An 18392-nucleotide genomic window follows, 5' to 3' on the forward strand; every position below is an offset into this window, starting at 1 on the left:
TAGCAAGGGGAGCAGGTGTGTGCGGTGGGGTTGGGGGCTGGTTGCTGAGGGAAGCTGGGGTGCAGACGCACACAGCTGTGCCTCGTGCTGGCTGAGCGAACGTCGGCAAAGCTACTCAAGCTCCTGCAGCCTCAGTTTCCTCATGTGTTGCCTGTACAGGATGCAGGTGGGGTGGGGGGGGGACTTGGACAGCCCTGAAATGCCACCACACCACTGTCATCCAATGTCAGATTCCACAGTGTCTCAAGTCTGGTCTCCTCTGAGGGCTGGAGAGCATGGAGGCCACAACACGGCGTCTGGCTGGGAGGATGGACAGAGTGAGCGCGTAGAAGGAAGGGAGCGCGGGAAGGGCCACCTGGGCGTTGGGGACAGGGAGCCAACACCATTCCTATTATGACGACAGGGTGCCTGGTGGAGACAGGGCCTGTTTTATGCTCTATCTGTGAACATGATCGAAAGAAAATTCAGGTTTCTGGGTGTAGATATAAAAATGTTTAACTCCATGTATATTTTGGCTCATGTTAGTTTTTATGACTAAGTGGAAGGATTTTGTGTTTGAAGAAAAATATGTTTAATATGGAAATTGCGGCACCTCTTAAAATCTTCATGTTAAACCTGCAAGAGCATTAAGTATAAAGAAGGTTTGGCTCTTGCTACATTTGTGTCCTTATTTGAATCCCAGTTCTGTTTCCTGATGGTGGGAATTTGGGATGGGCAGAGAAGGAGGCGGCCAGGAAATGTAGGGGTCAGGACTGGGTGGCTGCGTCCTTGCTGAGTCACATAACGGGCACTGGTTGTGTACATTGCAAGCACTGTTTTCCCCGGGTCATTCCCGGATCTGTGAACCAGCCTGGGGCTGGAGGCGGGGGAAGCAGGTACCACGGGCACTGACGTGGACCGAGCAGGACGGGCCGTTACCATGAGCACACCGAAGGACCACCAGTCGGCGCTCTGCGTGTGTCCTCTCCGGTTCACCACCTCGGGCGCCATGTACTCGATTGTCCCACAGAAGGAGTAAGCTCTCTTGTCGTGGTCGATGGCCTCCTTACTCAGCCCGAAATCTAAAGGCAAATAGCACACAGCACTGCTCAGTCTCCGAGGGGCACTCAGGGCCATTCCCATGCCGAGTCCTAATGGGTGGGCTTCAGTGTCACTTCTGTGAATTCTGTCTGACCGGGCGTCACTTCCCCAGCTGCTCTACCTGGCCCCACAGAACCCCTCCCTCCCCCCTGGGGTGCAAGCATCATGGCCACACATGCTGTGGAAAGCCTGGGAATTCCCCAAGTCAACGGTCTTTAGGAATCTGCAGACTCAGGAGGCCTTGTGAGGAGGTGAAGAAATTGCATTTCTTAGTGACCAACATGTGCTCCCCAGGAGACCGCTTCCTAGCAGGCCCAGGCAGGTGGACCTCAGAGCGCTAAGCTGCAGGTCAGGCTGAGACAGGAAGGAAAGGACCGGAACGGAGGGCTACTTCAGAAGGAGGTCCCTGGTTGGCGAGGCTCGAAGCGGAAGACAGACAAGTGCGAGGGGACGTCAGGGCACCTGCCTGGGGTGTGCAGTGAGCACCCTCCCCTCCACCTCCTCCGTGAAATCTTCGTTAAGTTCTCCCTCCCTCTGATGCCCGTGTGCTCACGCACTTAGCGGAGGGAGCACACAGAGCACGTGGGTTCTAAGATTATAGCACCGCTCAGTTGATCATCTATGAAAATAAGGATGACATCAGCTCCTCCCAGGGCCACGTGAAGGTGGAGTGAGGCCATGTGCTGAGTGAGAGTGTCAAACACCCACGGGTGACTGCTCGTTCACTGCTGCAGTGACTTGCTCGGCACATTAGACTTTCAGGGGTTTGTTTGTAATTTGTGCCTGGCCAAAATGACAGATTACCACATATTATTTACTTGGGTCCCAAATAAATGATACAGACCCTGACAATTAAATCACAAAAAGCCAAAACTCTAATATTACAGATAAACTTGATGTGGTAGCTCTACTTTCTCCAGCTACCGCTGCACATGGGATTTATATAGGACACGGGCAGCTCCTCACTCAGCAGAGAAAACATACACAATATGAGCAGAATCTTAGATCCACACGAAAAGCCACCGTGAGCCACCCTAACCAGCTGTGGAAGCTGATTTGACTTTCTCAGCTTGTTAGGGGTGGATTCCTTCTGCCGTCACACTGGCCGGGGAAGGCACAAAAGGCAAGAACAGAACAAACTAGAAGGAGCCCAGGGGCAGCCCTGTCTGCTGCCCACTCCAGGTGCCCTAGAACCTGTGATTCTCCTGCCAGCTGCGTGTAGTCTGAAGGTTCTGCTAAAGGGATAATCACGATCTTGTGTATAATTAGAGAGAAATTGTAAAGGTCTAACTTTTCAACTTTAACAAGCATTTAAAAATATTTCCTGAGTACGTATGGTCAGCTATTCTGTTAGGTACTGGGGATCTGGAGAGAGCAGGGGAAACCTGCCTTGGAGAATGACTGTGTGGCCAGAAGCAGACCAGTAACTGAGTGGCAGGGAGACCGGGTGGGAGCCTCAGGAAGAAGGAGCAGCCAGGTAAGCTCTGAAGGAAGAGCAGGGGTTGACCAGCTGCTCGAGCAGGGATGTGCTTCCAAAAGAGGTGAGGAGAGAGCGTTAGTTCAGGGACATGTGGGAGGGGATGTGTGTGGAGGTGAGGCCGGGCCCAGGTCAACCCCGGAACCTGTGACTAAGTCACCGTGCACGGGAAAGGGACCCTACAGGTGTGGTTATGTCAAGGATTGTGACACAGGATGTTACCCTGGGTCACCACGTGGGCCCATGAAGCAAAGGACCCTTACGAGAAGGAGAGGGCAGAGGCCAGAGTCCCAGAGATGAGAGGCTACGCCACTGGCTCTGAAGATGGAGCACAGGCCTCGAGCCAAGGGACGCGGTGGCTCCTAGAGGCTGGGAAGACAAGGACACGATGCCCCTCTGGAGACTCTAGAAAGGAGCGTGGCCGGCCCACACCTGATTTCAGCCCCATGAGCCCCATTTTGGACTTCTGGCCTCTAGAACTGTAAGATGATATATTTGTGCTGTTTGAAGCCCCCACGTTTGTAGTAATTGGTGACAGAAGTCAGAGGAAACTAACACAGATGGGTGTCATGGAACTAGAGAGCACGTCTTCAGGGTGACTGAACTCGGCATTGATGAGAAGGGCTTGAGGTTTCAGCAGGGAATGGGTCCCTCAGAAATGATGAGGGTGGGAAGGGGTGCAGGGCTGGTCACGCTACAGTGAGATCATGGATATCTGTCCTAAGATCAGAGTGGTGCATCGACACTCCTGAGCCAAACACACAGTGGTGCCCAGTGTCCGCAGGGAAGGTGCTAGAAGGGTCTTAGGCCAGAAGGAGAGAAGGAAAGAGGGACAACCTGGGATGTTTGAGCATTTCTCGATGCTGCAAGGACACATAGCCCCACACTCATCCATAGCGATAGAAAGTCAGCCAAATCAGAGGCTCATGTCTGCACACACTAGCCCCAGATTTTACCAGGACTCAGATGTTGGCAGCGAGGGAGACCAGCACCTTTTACAAACCTGTGATTTTAATGTGTCCCTCTTCATCCAGGAGGATGCTGAAAGACAGGGGGAGAAAACAGATGCTTTATGAGACCTGACATGCTGGGGACATGGGAGCCAGGGCCGCTTGGGGTGCAGTGTCCATGCAGGAGTTGCCTGCTGTCCCAGACGGGGGCTTTCAGATTGCTGCTCCCTAGTCAGCAGCTTCTGCTGGGTAAGGGGGAGTTTGGATCCATGGTGCCTGGTTAACCAGGCACATGCTAGGACTACAGGTTTGAGAGCATAAGCCCACGGGGAAGGTTTGGGACCCTCCAGACTGTCCAGTGTGAGGAATGGGACCGAGAGGGCCCGGACTGCCCTGGGCCATGGACACTCAGAGCCGCTGAGGGGATGTTTCTGTCCCTGCAGCCCCTCAGTTGCCAGAGGCCTGCTCCTGCTCCCCTGATCGCTCCCGGAGCCCCACCTGGCTCTCGGGACCAACCTGACCTCCGGGGAAAGCCTGTGACACCTTGGGGGTCCTTGACACTGAGGAGCCTTGGGGTCGGCAATCTTCACCTCATTATAGGAGCTATTCCCACTGGGTCCCTGCCTTGTTCCCTGGTCCATGCCCTCGTCATGCCAGCATCTGACATCTAAATGCCCCACAATGGAGAGCTGGCCTTGCTCTGCCTAGCTCCCCAGTGGGCGGGTGGAGAGAGTCTACAGGGTGGATGCAGGCCAGCTCTCCTGAAGCCATTCTTCTAGGTGGTCAGCCCTCGGGGTCCCTGGGCTCCTAGCCTCCCGTTTCTCTTTTTTGCTGTAATTAAATCCTGTTCCACCAGCTCCCAAGAGACCAGGAAGTGGACAGGACAGAAACCAAAGCAGGCTATGAAGATTAATATGTGATAACTTAAAAAAATATCTGGGAAACGAAGGAAGTTCTGACACTTGCTCCCACATGGATGGACCTTGAGGTTTGTGAGTATTTGTCACAAAAAGACAAACACTTTACAATTCCACTCACATGATGTCTTAAAGGAGACAGAGTCACAGAGACAGAAGGTGGAAGGGCAGTTCCCGGGGACTGGGGGAGGGGTGGGGAGTTATTGATTCATGGGGACAGTTTCAGTTTTGCAAGATGAAGTGGGAGATGGACGGTGGGGATGGTTGCAGCACACTGAGAACACTGAACACTACGATACTGGACCCTTACACATGGTCACGATGCTGCAGTTTGTTAGGTTTATCTTACCACAACTTAAAACATCTGCCATGGGATTGAAAAATACCTACTATTTTATGGAGACAGGAAGGGAAATGTTACAGGGTGTAACTGAGATGACAATTTATAATGAAAGAGGCAATGTTTTTATCTTTGCTTTTCAGTTAGACTCAATCTTTGCCCAGAAATGAGCAGCGCTCAAGACAAATTCTAATTGACAACAAATCTTTTTTCTTCAACCCTGTAATTACACGTCACTATTTTTAACTGTAAAGATCCCTTTGACCTTTAAACAGAGAGAGAACCAGGGCTCACAACCGGTGAGCATGGGAGATCTGCCCTGCTCGCTGCAGGAAACAGCCTCATTAACAGGATGCTGATTTCTCTGGGGGGACCCTCGAGGGAGGGCCTGTTACAATTACACAGACGGTTATTTACATGTGCAGCTGTGATGCTGCACCGTGCTAGTTACGTCACAGTGTCAACGTGCACACACGTCACCGGGCACAGGCAGACGCCCTTTGCATCTCCCATAGACGACCCTGCGTGGCATAAAGTTGGCTTTGGAGAGGAGTTTGTGTCTGTCTCAGTCCATGCAGAAGAAAGAGGAAGGGATCTGGAGCACGGGCCAGAATCCCCCTTCCTGATAAGGTCTTAGCTCACGGCGGGGGCTGCCTGTGCCTAAAGCTGGTGGGTCCCACCAGGCGCCACCTTGTCCAGGGGAAGGAGTGGGCTGCACAGGACAGTGACTAGTGAGTGACAAAACCAGTGACTTTACCTTGGGGTCAACCACTAGGTCAGCACTTGAACCTGAAATGGCCTCCACTAGATCTCTCTCTCTTTTCAAGGGGCTCACTCCTAATTCGTGGGTCAGCTCTCCATGGAAAATATAAGAAAAAAACCTGAAATGGAAAGTGTTATTACAGAGGCACTTTCCTCTTCTAATTTAGACTAGATCAGCAAAATATCCCAGAAACGACATTACAGATGATCTCTGCCAAACAAGCATGGATCTTACTGGAACTTGGGCCTGGGCAATCCGGTGCCATTGTCTTTGAGAAAAACTCTGGGAAGAACTCATCTGACTTGTCACCTAGAAAGGGGCTTCTTGAAGTAGTCGAAAGGGCTTCCTAAAGCTGGGCACCGGAACAGAAGAGACAGACCAGCGGGGAGGAGGCCAGGTCTGACGCTCCCCAGGGCAGGATGGGCGCACCTCTGGGAAGGAGACGCCTCGTGGCAGGAAGCGGATGTGGGATCAGGAGGTGAGGGCGGGCTTCCCACCTATCCAGACTGACCTGAAGAAGAGGGACACGGGCCCTGCCTCGTCCCCCCCAGGATCAGGGCAGAGGGGGCTGGGAACGTACTCTACAGCTCACGTAAGCACACCTGTGTCTGGGTACCTCGTCAGGCAGCCAGGTGGAATCTGCTCACCACACCTGGAATCCCAGCCCGGGAGGTGCCAGCATGAGGATATGCCCAGCCTGCCTCCTGATGTGCAGTCATGTGGGAGCTACACACTGAGCAGACGTGGGCAGGCAAGAAACGGGGTGTGGGGGCTGCGCCCTGCTGGCTCACTTACTTCTCAGGCTTCAGGTCCCTGTAGATGATGCCCAGGCTGTGCAGGTGGTCCAAAGCCAAGGCTAACTCAGCCAGGTAGAACTTCACGTCCTCCTCCGTGAACATGACCTAGTGACAGGGACACAGACTGTTCAGCACCTTTGGGGGCTGGCTCGCTTTCAGGAAGTCTGCCCGAGAGACCATGCCTCAGCCCCACAAGTACACACTGGGGCTCTGTACAACATCATGGCCCCCCAGTGATGCACTCTGGCTCCTATCATGGGAACATGAGTTCTGTTTATAGCTTTAAGATCGGGGAAGGCAGAAGAGCGCTTCTTACAAAGACGGCTTTGTTGGTCTTGTGAGGGGAGCACGTGGATCTTAGTCACCTGCCGGTCCTTCAAGCCCTCACAGACCACGCAGCTCTGGACTGCAGCTCTGGGTTTATACTTTGGTACGAGCGCTTCTGATGTGAATTAGTAAGATTTTAATACACAACGAAACCACACTATAAAAGCCTGAAGAGCTCCTGGAAACATGTGTAACTCACTCTTCTCCCTTTGATTTCACATCTTCACGTTGGGTGCATGCAAACTAGCAACCTGCTGTCCAGCCAAAGTGGGCCGAGTTCTACCAAAGACAACAAGATTGTGCAGAGTCAGTAGGGTGCCCCAGGCCTGGGGAGGCTGGCTGGACAGGGGACGCGTGGGTATCAGGGTCCATGAGTCGGGGCACCCTGATTCAGGCAAGCTAAGTCACACATGAGTTCAAGGTCATGGTCTCATAGTGACACTTCTCTGTCCCTGGTGGTTCTGAGAAGCAGCACATGTTTCTGTAGTCACCTTACTAGGAAGGCAGATCATTATCAGAAACCATTTTTCACATTCACCATGAGGTCAATGTCACAGAGACTAGGAGTCCACGGTGCGCTCTCTGAAGGCAGACATATGAAAAATCAACACAAGGTTGTCTGATAAGCATGGACTTAGGAATCAGGGTGGCCAGGTGATGGATGGTGGATGTCAGGCTAATGCCGACGGCGCACATCCATGTCCCGGAAGGGGTGCTTCCCAGTGGGGCCGGGACGTGCCCCTCGTCCTGGTGGGGACGCTTAGGAGCTGCCCCCTCCAGCCCCTGGAACCTCCGGGTCCATCTCCCATGTGCAACCAGTGCCTTTCCTGGCTAGACGTTTATTTTCTAAACTCTTCACAAATTCATGGGCTTACTTACAGTCAAGTTCTGCTGGTCACCGACTTCTCCTTCCTCTGACCTTATGTATAAACACCACGGGGTCGTGTCTGCAGTTTAGTGCTCAGAGGGCAACCGGATTTCTCTACCTGCCCATGTGAGGGCACATCTCAGTGTAGCCCCCAAGTACAAATGACAGACCAAATCTCCACAGAAATTAAACACCTCAGGAATGTGAGTCCCTGAAGGCGGTCAGCATAGTGACCTGACTGACACACTGCAGGAGGCCGTCCAGCGGACGTGCTGAATGAGAACACACATGTTTCCGTTGTGCGGCGCCTGACAGCCTCACATCTACTCTGAGGTAAAGGACTAGGGGATTCTCCCCGTGAGGCGCGACAGGGCTTTCTGCTCATTACTGTTGCTTTTTTGGTCAAGGAGACCAAAACATGGTATCATACTAGACACTGAACAAAACCAAAACCAAGATGGCCTGATTTTCTGTAAACAAGAGAGGGGGAGGGAACAAATCAATAGAAATCAGATGAGAAACTGGAAGACGTCAACAATCTTCCATCTTTAGAAATGTGAGTGCAAACGGGGGGCATAGGAAGGGACTAGACTCCTGCCCCAGAAGCAATAAGACATCTGCTTGAGAAGGGACCAGAAGACAGCAGCTCCAGAAGGGACGAGACATCAGCTTCAGAAGGGACCAGATACCTGCTCTAGAAGGGCTTTTTCTAGAACTTAGATCTGATTCTTTAGCCTTAGGCTTTGAACCTATACTGCAAGGAGCCCAATTATGTCAATTTTGCCATCGCTGGAGGGACCATAGGAAATAGAGGGAGAGAGCAAACTGAGGTCCCTGGGCCCTTCATACCTGCCCCACCCTGATCTAGCATTCATTTTGGGGTCTCATGCAAGATGGAGGGAATCTCCTGATAAAAGAGGTGGAAGGGGTGAAAAACGGGGAGAGGGCAGTCTCAATCCGTTATAGTCCAATAAAAACCTTGTGCTGGGGTAGATTCCATCAGAAGGGCTGGAAACCTCTTCTAAGCATCTCTGTAATGTGTTGTTGCCTTTACCCCTCTGTATAAAGGATGTTCATATAGACTCAGGATGAAAGCCCAGTGTTATCTCCACCACGGTGATGGTTTCTACCACCCCATGAAGCAGAGGACTCTTCAGGTCAATTAGGGCCAGGGAGCCTTCATGTTGCATTAAGTAACATTCCAGAAAGTTCCTACGTCAGGTACTGACAGATCAAGGATAAATCTCGGGGCTGTGGAGTGGCAGCTGGTCATGGAGACCTCATGTGTGAAGACCTGAAGCTCCTCCCTGGATGTGTGGTGAGCGTGTTAATAGCATATTCATATGGTGGGAAGTGAGATACTGTGGGATACTGTCTTTCCCAACTGTCACCACAAACCAATCTCCTGTTTTCACCTGGTCTACATGGGGCAGGAAACAGAGTGCAAGGAAGGTTCGAGAGCTTCATAGGGGTCTTTGGAAGAGTCAGTTTTCTTAACATCTTTCAAGGACAGAGTTCTTCCCTGTGCAACATGTAACTTCTTACACACACACGCGTGCGCGCACACACCCCCTCTATATACCTCCCCATAATCACCCACACCCCACCCTTCCACTCTGTTTTCTGTCCCTCTTTGTCCCTTGAATCCCAGACAGAAGCCAACAGCCTGTGGCCTCCTAGGAGGGACATTACCTCTTTGGAGAGCCTGGTGAACAGGTCCCCACCCCGCAGGAAGTCCAAGATCAGGTAGAGTTTCCCTTCCGTCTGAAAGGCTGTGGGAGGACAGAGAGTGAGCATGTCAGTGTCACGGTCCTCATGGTCCCCTGGAGTGGACAGGGTGCTTTAACTCAAGCAATACTGTGTAGTCATTTCAGAAACGGGGCTGGAACCAGTTGCCGACAGCTTGCCAGGGGCAGAACTTAGGGACAGGGAGCCAATATTAATGAGTTCTGTCTGCCTCTGTCACTTTTATTACGAGTCTTGAGACTTTTTCCTCATTTCTCTCCCTTCCCTTCCTGTCTTCCTTCCCCCACTCCTTCCTTTTCTAATCATAAAGGGGATTGAAAGGCACAGGGAGAAAAGGATTTGTAGGTTCCGACTCACTGTCATTATCACCATGATCAGCGTTGGGCTTTGGGGACAAACAGGTGTCAGCAGAGACACTTTTGCTAGAAGCTGTTTGGAGGAGCAGGATGACAGCCTCTGACCATGTTTGGCCGAGTTCCCTTTCCTTCCTATCCCATTGCATTCTTACAACTTGGCGTTCAAGGGCACCCGTTATTCGAATCCTTCTTTAATGGCAGCACTGGTGACGGGTCGGCCCAGCTACTGGACATGGCAGTGGGGCTTGTGTTCTAGGTTTAATCAAATGCCACAATTATGGGCTTACTGCTTAGTCTTCAGGCCTCTGGCAGCACACAGCGTTCCCACCCACCAGTGAGCCAGGGCGTGCCTCAGTCAAAGGGGGCTGAATGCCATGTGAGGGTCAAGAGAGACCAGGACCATCACTACTGGGTGGCCAGCCAGTTCAGTGGGACTGATGCTGTGTCACTGGTCATCTATTTTACATGCATAGGAAGCACGGCAGGAAGGGTCCTGATGGCTGCACACCTCAACACTTTCTGATTTCTAAAAGTAAATGCTAAGGTCACTGTAGATGGTGGCTTTCAGAAACACATGGCCTCTAACTAGAAAACCCTTGGTTAGAATTGTGTGACCTGGAGTGTGGATTAAATGCTCTATCCTAGGGCCTGACGGGCAGACGGAGAACACGTATCATTTGATCAACCAGAGGTAATGCAGAGGATGCGATTAAAACTCTTTGTAAGACGTCCAGTTCTCAACTTCTGCAGAAAACACCCTGGATGCCAACTGCAATGACATGTGGTGTTGGATCTGCCAATAGGCCTGAGGGGTGACAGCCACCACATGGCTTCTAGAAAGTCCACACCTGTATCTGCTCATACTACTTCTTAAAGAAAAAGCCACAGAATTTCCAAACAGGAATGAACCGTTTTCTTAGTAAAATCAGAAACTCACCAGCACACAGCAGCAGGCCCCGCCCTCCCACCTCTGGGCCAGTGTTAACGCTTAGCTCCCGACTTGTGCAAATGTCACAACAGTGTCTTCCAACTCTGCCCTCCCCGGCACCTTTCAAACCAACAAGGTGCCACTTTTGTTCTTTTCTGTACGTTATTCATGTTAGTTACTCAAGCCAGGCGGTAAACTTTAACACGGCACGCATGGCTCCACTGTCCTCATTTTATCCGTTTTTATACTTATTGCTTCTCTGAGGAGATAAAAAGGCAGAAGACAAAGTGAGCGGAGTTGTGTGGTCCCCCAGATACGTGGTTCTGGGAAGACTGTTTGATCCCAGCCTCAGTTTGGTCTTCTGAGAAATGGAAGCAATACTCGTAACTTACCTTGAAAGCAAGTTTTGAAGGTTCAATAAACTAACATCTTTAAAATGCTTGAAACACAGTATTGACTTAAAATGCAGGAGGGGTCACCATTTCTGCTTTAAAGAAATTACTGGGTCACAAAGCATTTTATTTTGAAGCAACACAGAAATATGTCATAGATTCACCCCAATCTAGGTCAACAGGCGTGTTTTCATCATTTAATTAATAACAGTAATTTAATGAATAGTAATGTGTAGCCGCCTCACATTAGGTCTTGAGTGAAAGATAAGGCATCTTGCTCTTTTAAAGAAAAATACAGAGAGATTAAGGAATCGGGGAGAGGGTAACTCCGTCCAGACAGGGCTGGACACTGACCCAGGAGAGTCTCCCTCTGACAAATCATGATTTTTTGATGTCCTGTGATTTGGGGAAAGTTGCCCTAGGTTCTCTCAAAAGGAGGTTATTTTATTTTATTTATTTTTACTGTATTTACCATAATGAAGCTTTACAATGAAAGGGTGATTCACTTCTGCCAATATGTCTCTCTCCATTTTTGATCGGACTCGATCCCGAACTGCAAAACAGAAGAATAAAGACTGTTAAGAGGCAGGAATTAGGGTTCTGATGAACATGGAATATAAAACACTGAGGCAAATAATTTCCACCAACTGTTAACAAAAATTTTCAGACACATACAAAAGTTGAAATAGGAGAGTAATGATTGCCCTGAAACCCTCCACTAGATTCAACAATTGCTTACATTCTGATACATCATGTTCTCTCTCTCTCTCTCTCTCTCTCACACACACACACACACACTTTAGCTAAAAATCTGACAGTAAATGGTCAACACCATGACACCCGACTCTCAGGTGTACTGCCGTGCAGCACCCCTGTGAATAAGGACATCCTCTTACATAACTAACTCGACTGTCACGCCTAAGAAAATGAGCTGTCATTCCATAATAACATTTAATATCCAACCCAAATTCAAACCCCACCCCCATGTCATTTACAGCTGATTTTTTCCCCCCAAACCTAGGATCCTGTCAAGGTTCACACATTATATTTGGTTGTTATAGTTATGTGTTCTTTTTACTTTTACAAATAGCCCCACATCTTTCCCCGCCCTGTCCTTTTCTGGCCTAGACTTCTTGGTAAGTCCAGGCCAGTTTCCTATAGTTTCTTCCTCAATCTGGGTTTGATAGATTAACTGTTTGTTCTGATGCTTATATTTCTTCAAACTGAGGACAGGTCTGAAGGTTTTATGAGACAGAGGCTAAACATTTTTTCACAGACACCTCTGGGTGACGCTGTCGCCTTAGATGGAGGAGATGATGGGTGATGCTATGTTATTCTCACTATATGATGATAAATTCAGTGACATGGTTAAGGTGGCAGGTCATCAGTCTCTCACTGTAAAGAGCTACTCGTCCCTTTGTAAATGAGTCACCTGTGGGGTGATGTTTTGGTATCAAATGACTTGGGGTTCCCTACCAATTCTTCATCCAATGGTGACATCAGATACATATATATACCCTTGCTTGAATCATTTAGGGTTACAAAATGGCAGTTTCCTCATTTCTGGTGGAACTGGCAATCATGAGGAAGCTTCTTCTCCCTCTCTCCCTGAGACTAACTATGGAGTATGGATTTTGTTATAATGAATTACAATATTACTCTGTTTGGTGCTGACATTGTGCAATGTTTAGCCATCTGTGAAAACAGATGGAATTAGTTTTGAGGCAAAAATAAACCAACCAACAAACAAAGACCACCACTTGAGAATAAGAACAACTCCAAGATTCCCACAAACAAACTGGTACACCCAGGGCAGTATCCATGTGACCTCATGTGGTCCCGTGTGGGTGATGGCAGAGAATTTCCCCAAATACCAGTAAGTGTGACACGTAGGTGAGTATTGCATCGCTGGGCCAGGCACTTACATTCATCTGTACGTGGCCCTGTGAGACGCACTTTTACAGTGTCAGTTAAGAAGTCTCCCTACAGGTGGCCGTAATGAACAGTGGTCACAAGCACTGGCAAGGACATGGAGAACTTGGGAGCCTGTGCACTGCCGGTGGCTGGAACAGGCGCCATGGGAGGCAGCTTGGCAGGTCCTCAGAGAGGACGTACGCAGGGACTGTTAGGTTTTTAAGAACTGGTTTCTCTAAGTTTCCTCAGGCTACCGAGGAACAGTTTTTCCAAATAAGTGGATATGTTCATTTAAAATAACAAAGATAACACAGTTTCATTAAAAATACCTTGACTTTTTAGTTGCAATTAGACTTTTTCTCAGTGACTCCATTAGTTTTGCTGTTTTAAATACACAGTGAAACAGTATGTTAATTAATAATTTGAATTTTAGAATCTGAAGAAGTATACATTTATTTCAAGCAGTGGACAACAGACGTCTGCAAGAATTATTTTGTTCCTAACTGTTCTCCAATTAAAAGCAATCCCAGTCATAAAAATGGTGGCGTGAGGTGAGCCTCTTAAAATCTCCCCTGAAATTTACAACAAATTGAACAACTATAACTCCACATAGGACTCCCTCTACAGCAGACAGGTAAGACTAAGAGGCTCACTACTGAATTCACCTACAGGTGGGTGAATCGCGCGAGTGGGAAGGAGGGAAGGGAGAAGTGAGGAGATGGAGCCGCACGGGCGCAGGACGCAGACCCAGCTCAGTGCGCCGAGCTCGCTGCTTCCCGGAGCTACCGCAGCTGCGGGACAGGGAAGAACTCGGACTGCTAGGGCTCCGCTTATGGCCCACAGGGCTGAGGGGGCAGCATATACCACGGCTGAACCCAACGCTCATGGCAGAGACCTCGGAGAAAAGACTGAAGGAAAAAGGCTGAAAATGGTGGTTTAAGCCCTCACTGCTGAGCAGAGAACAGAGCCTTAGGCACTGAGACTAGCCGCCCCCTCCCTACCCATCCAGAGCTCGCCCCGCCCCCACCTGCCCGGTGCTAGAAGTGGAACAGTAGCAGTGTCAGATCAAAACAACAGAAAATTTGCAGTTCTGAGAACTGTGGTCTGCAGACACGGACTCGCAGCCCAACTAGTACCGGCAAAGGGGAGGGAGCTGTGGAAGCAGGACCGGCTGTGGTGGTGGTCGCTGCCATTGCTCTGGGCCACCTCTCACAATCCACCCTGCCCCAGTCCCCAGCTATCTGGGTGGATCCCTGCAGGAGTAAACAGAACTGCTGAAACACACGGGCTCTGAATCTGGTGCAGGAAGAGCTTTGAAACTTCAGAAGTTCTCCGCATCCCCGCACGGAGGTGGCGCTGTCAGACCCAGGTGAACTATTCACAGAGGAGAACCCCACCTTCCAGGGAATCCCCACATTGTGTGAGAAGCTGGAATAGCGCAGAGAAAACATAACACTACAGTGTGAGAGAGAATAAAAGGCTGCAATCAGAGAGAAAATAAAATATTCTACCAGCACCTACTGGAAAACAAAAGAAAGACCTCTTTCTATCAACCTATTGCAGAACCCATTCCTGTAGATGTCTAGGAAGAGAAATAATAAGTCATTAATTGCCATGGTATATTATGGAATACCATGGTATACATGGAATAACCAAGGTAACAAGACAGCTCAGAAAGAAAATGAAAAGTCTTCAGAAAATGAATTTAAAGACATGGAAATATGTGACTTAAATGACAGAGAATTCAAGATTGCAGTTCTGAAAAACTCAAAGAAATGCAAGAAAACACAGATAGGCAGTTTAATGAACTCAGAAACACAATCAAAGAAAAAAAATGAACATTTTACCAAAGAGATGGAAATTTAAAATAAGAACCAAATAGAATTTCTGAGGATTAAGAATTCAATAAAAGAAATGAAGAATGAAATAGCCAGCTTAGGTAGTAGAGTTGAGCAGATGGAGGAAAGAATCAGTGACATCGAAGACAGAAATCTGGAAATGCCATGGATGGAAGAAGAAAGAGACCTGAGACTTAAAAGAAATGAGAGTTCTATAAGAACTTTCTGATTCCTTCAGAAAGAGCAATATAAGAATAATGGGCATACCAGAAGGAGAAGAGAGAAGGGAACAGAGAGTATATTCAAACAAATAGTCGACAAGAACTTCCCAAACTTGTGGAAAGAACTGGATCCTTGAATCCAAGAAGCAAATAGAATGCCTAATTACCTCAACCCCAACAGGCCTTCTCCAAGGCACGTTGTATTGAAGCTGTCAAAAATTAACGACAAAGAAAGAATCCTCAAGGCACCCACGGAAAAGATGGTAACCTACAAAGGAAAGCCCATTAGATTATCACCAGCTTTTTCAGCAGAAACTCTACAATCCTGGAGGGAATGGAATCAAATATTCAAACTATTGAAAGAGACAAATTATGAGCCAAGAATAATATACCCAGCAAAGATATCCTTTAGATATGAAGGAGGAATAAAGACCTTTCCAGACATACAGAACCTGAGGTAATTTTCTAGCACATGACCTGCACTACAAGAAATACTAAAGGAGGCTATTCGACCACCATCAACAGGGATAATTTGTGACAACCAAAACATAAAAAGGGGGAGAGTAAAGGCCTGAACTGGAATATGGGACTGGAGAAAGTAAGCATGCTGAAGAAAGTGGAATACTCTAAATATGAAACTTTCTTTTACATAAACTTAAGGATAACCACTCAAAATAAATCCAGAATTGAAATATATACCGAAATAAAAGAAGAAACAGAGGGAAACATCATAGAATACCACCACACAGAAATAACAGACAACAACAAAAAGGCAAAGAAACAATGGAGACACAGTCTTACCAGAAAACTAAAGATAGAATGATAGGAAATCCTCACATATCAATAATCACCCTAAATGTAAATGGACTGAACTCACCAATAAAAAGGCACAGAGTAGCAGATTGGATCAAAAAACTAAACCCAACCATACGCTGCCTCCAAGAGACACATCTCAGCTACAAGGACAAACATAGAGTCAGAGTGAAAGGGTGGAAATTGACACTCCAAGCAAATGGTATCCAGAGAAATTCAGGTGTAGTCATACGGATATCAGATGAAACAGACTTCAGGATATAAAAGGTAACTAGACAAAGATGGACAGTTCATAGTGATAAAGAAGACATAACAGTCATCAATATTTATGCCCCCAATCAGGGAGCACCGAAATACACCAAGGAACTACTAACAGAACTAAAGGGAGAAATTGACCAAAACACAATTATACTAGGGGACCTAAATACATCATTGACAGCTATGGATAGATCATCCAAACAGAAAATAAAGAAAGATATAACAGCCCTAAATGACACATTAGATGAAATGGACATAATTGACATTTATAGAGCACTTCACCCTAGAACATCAGACTATACATTTTTTTCTAGTGTACATGGAACATTCTGAAGGATAGACCATATATTGGGACATAAAACTAGCCTCAGCAAATTTAAGAAGATTAAAACCATATCAAGCATATTCTCTGATCACAAGGCTTTGAAATTGGATATCAACTGCAAAAAGAAAGCAGAAAAAAACCACAAATATGTGGAGATTAAACAACATACTTTTAAAGAACGACCGGGTCAAAGAAGAAATAAGAGAAGAGATCAAAACATACACAGAAACAAATGAGAATGAAAATACATCCTACCAAAATTTTTGGGATGCAGCGAAAGTAGTTTCAAGAGGGAAATTTATATCATTACAGGTCTATCTCAAGAAACAAGAAAAATCCCAGAAAATAACCTCATCTTATACCTTAAAGAACTAGAAAAAGAAGAACAAATAAAACCCAAGATCAGCAGAAGAAAGGAAATAATAAAAACCAGAGCAGAACTAAATGAAATAGAGAACAAAAAGACAATAGAAAAAATTAATGTGACAAAGAGCTGGTTCTTTGAATAATTAACAAAGTTGACAAACCCTTGGCTAGACTCACTAACATAAAAAAAGAAAAGTCACTAATAAAATCAGAAATGAAAAGGGGGGAAGTTATCACGGATGCCACAGAAATACAAAGGATCATCCAAGAATACTATGAAAGACTATATGCCACCAAATTCAATAATCTAGAAGAAATAGACAACTTCTTAGAACCATATAGCCTTCATCGGCTGAACCATGAAGAACTGGAAACTCTAAACAGACCGATCACCAGTAAGGAAATTGAATCAGTCATCGTAAACCTTCCCAAAAGCAAAAGTCCGAGACCAAATGGCTTCGCTATTGAATTCTACCAAATCTTCAAAGAGGATCTAATACCAATCCTACTCAACCACTTCCAAAAAACTGAAGAATAAACAATACTCCCTAACTCATTTTATGAGGCCAACATTACCCTGATACCAAAACCTGGTAAGGACAGCACAAAAAAAGAAAACTACAGACCAATATCTCTGATGAATACAGATGCAAAAATCCTAAACAAAATTCTAGCAAATCAAATGCAACAATACATTAAAAAGATTATTCATCACGACCAAGTGGGGTTCATCCCCGGGGCACAAGGATGGTTCAACATATGCAAATCCATCAATGTGATACATCACATAAACAAAATAAAGGACAAAAATCATATGATTATATCAATTGATGCAGAAAAAGCATTTGACAAGATATAACATCCATTTATGATTAAAACACTTAATAAAATAGGTATAGAAGGAAAATACCTTAACATAATAAAGGCCATATATGACAAACCCTCAGCTAATCTCATAATTAACGGTGAAAAACTGAAGCCCTTTGCTCTACGTTCAGGAACATGACAGGGCTGTCCCCTATCACCTCAGCTTTTCAACACAGTGTTGGAAGTCCTCACCAGAGCAATCAGGCAAGAGAAATAAATAAAAGGTATCCAAATTGGGAGTGAAGAAGTTAAATTATCACTCTTTGCAGATGACATGATGCTATATGTAGAAAACCCTAAAGACTCCACCAAAAAGCTATTAGAAACAATAAACGAATACAGTAAAGTTCCCGGCTACAAAATCAATGTACAAAAGTCCATTGCATTCCTATATACTAACAATGAAATCTCAGAAAAAGAAACAACAAAAAAAACCAATTCCTTTTGAAATTGCAACAAAAAGAATAAAATACCTAGGAATAAACTTAATCAAGGATGTGAAAGACCTATATGCTGAAAACTATGACATTTTTAAAAGAAATAGAAGACACAAAGAAATGGAAAGACATTCCGTGCTCATGGATTGGAACAATCAACATAGTTAAAATGGCTGCATTACCCAAAGCAATATACAGATTTAATGCAATCCCCATCAAAATCCCAATGGCATTTTTTAAAGAAATAGAACAAAAAATCATCAGATTTGTTTGGAACCACAAAGGACCCCGAATAGCCAAAGCAATCTTAAGAAAAAGAACAATACTGGAGGTATCACACTCCCTGACTTTAGCTTGTACTACAGGGCAACAATAATCAAAATAGCATGGTAGTTGCGGAAAAACAGACACG

General features: G+C 46.7%; 1 protein-coding gene across 6 annotated transcripts in view; it reads right to left on the reverse strand.

The window, feature by feature from the left end:
* RPS6KA2 (ribosomal protein S6 kinase A2) overlaps nucleotides 1–18392 on the reverse strand; it is a 299944-nt gene that overhangs the window by 44862 nt on the left and 236690 nt on the right. For all 6 annotated transcript variants that reach the window (XM_074333812.1, XM_074333813.1, XM_074333816.1 and 3 more), the window contains 5 exons: nucleotides 11414–11494; nucleotides 9212–9291; nucleotides 6323–6429; nucleotides 3561–3598; nucleotides 919–1061 (listed from right to left, as the gene is read on the reverse strand). In XM_074333812.1, coding sequence (XP_074189913.1) covers nucleotides 919–1061; nucleotides 3561–3598; nucleotides 6323–6429; nucleotides 9212–9291; nucleotides 11414–11494 — 449 coding nt within the window. The remainder of the gene's footprint in view (nucleotides 1–918; nucleotides 1062–3560; nucleotides 3599–6322; nucleotides 6430–9211; nucleotides 9292–11413; nucleotides 11495–18392) is intronic.

The sequence above is a fragment of the Rhinolophus sinicus genome, linkage group LG05 (assembly GCF_036562045.2).
Source record: "Rhinolophus sinicus isolate RSC01 linkage group LG05, ASM3656204v1, whole genome shotgun sequence".
NCBI lineage: Eukaryota > Metazoa > Chordata > Mammalia > Chiroptera > Rhinolophidae > Rhinolophus > Rhinolophus sinicus.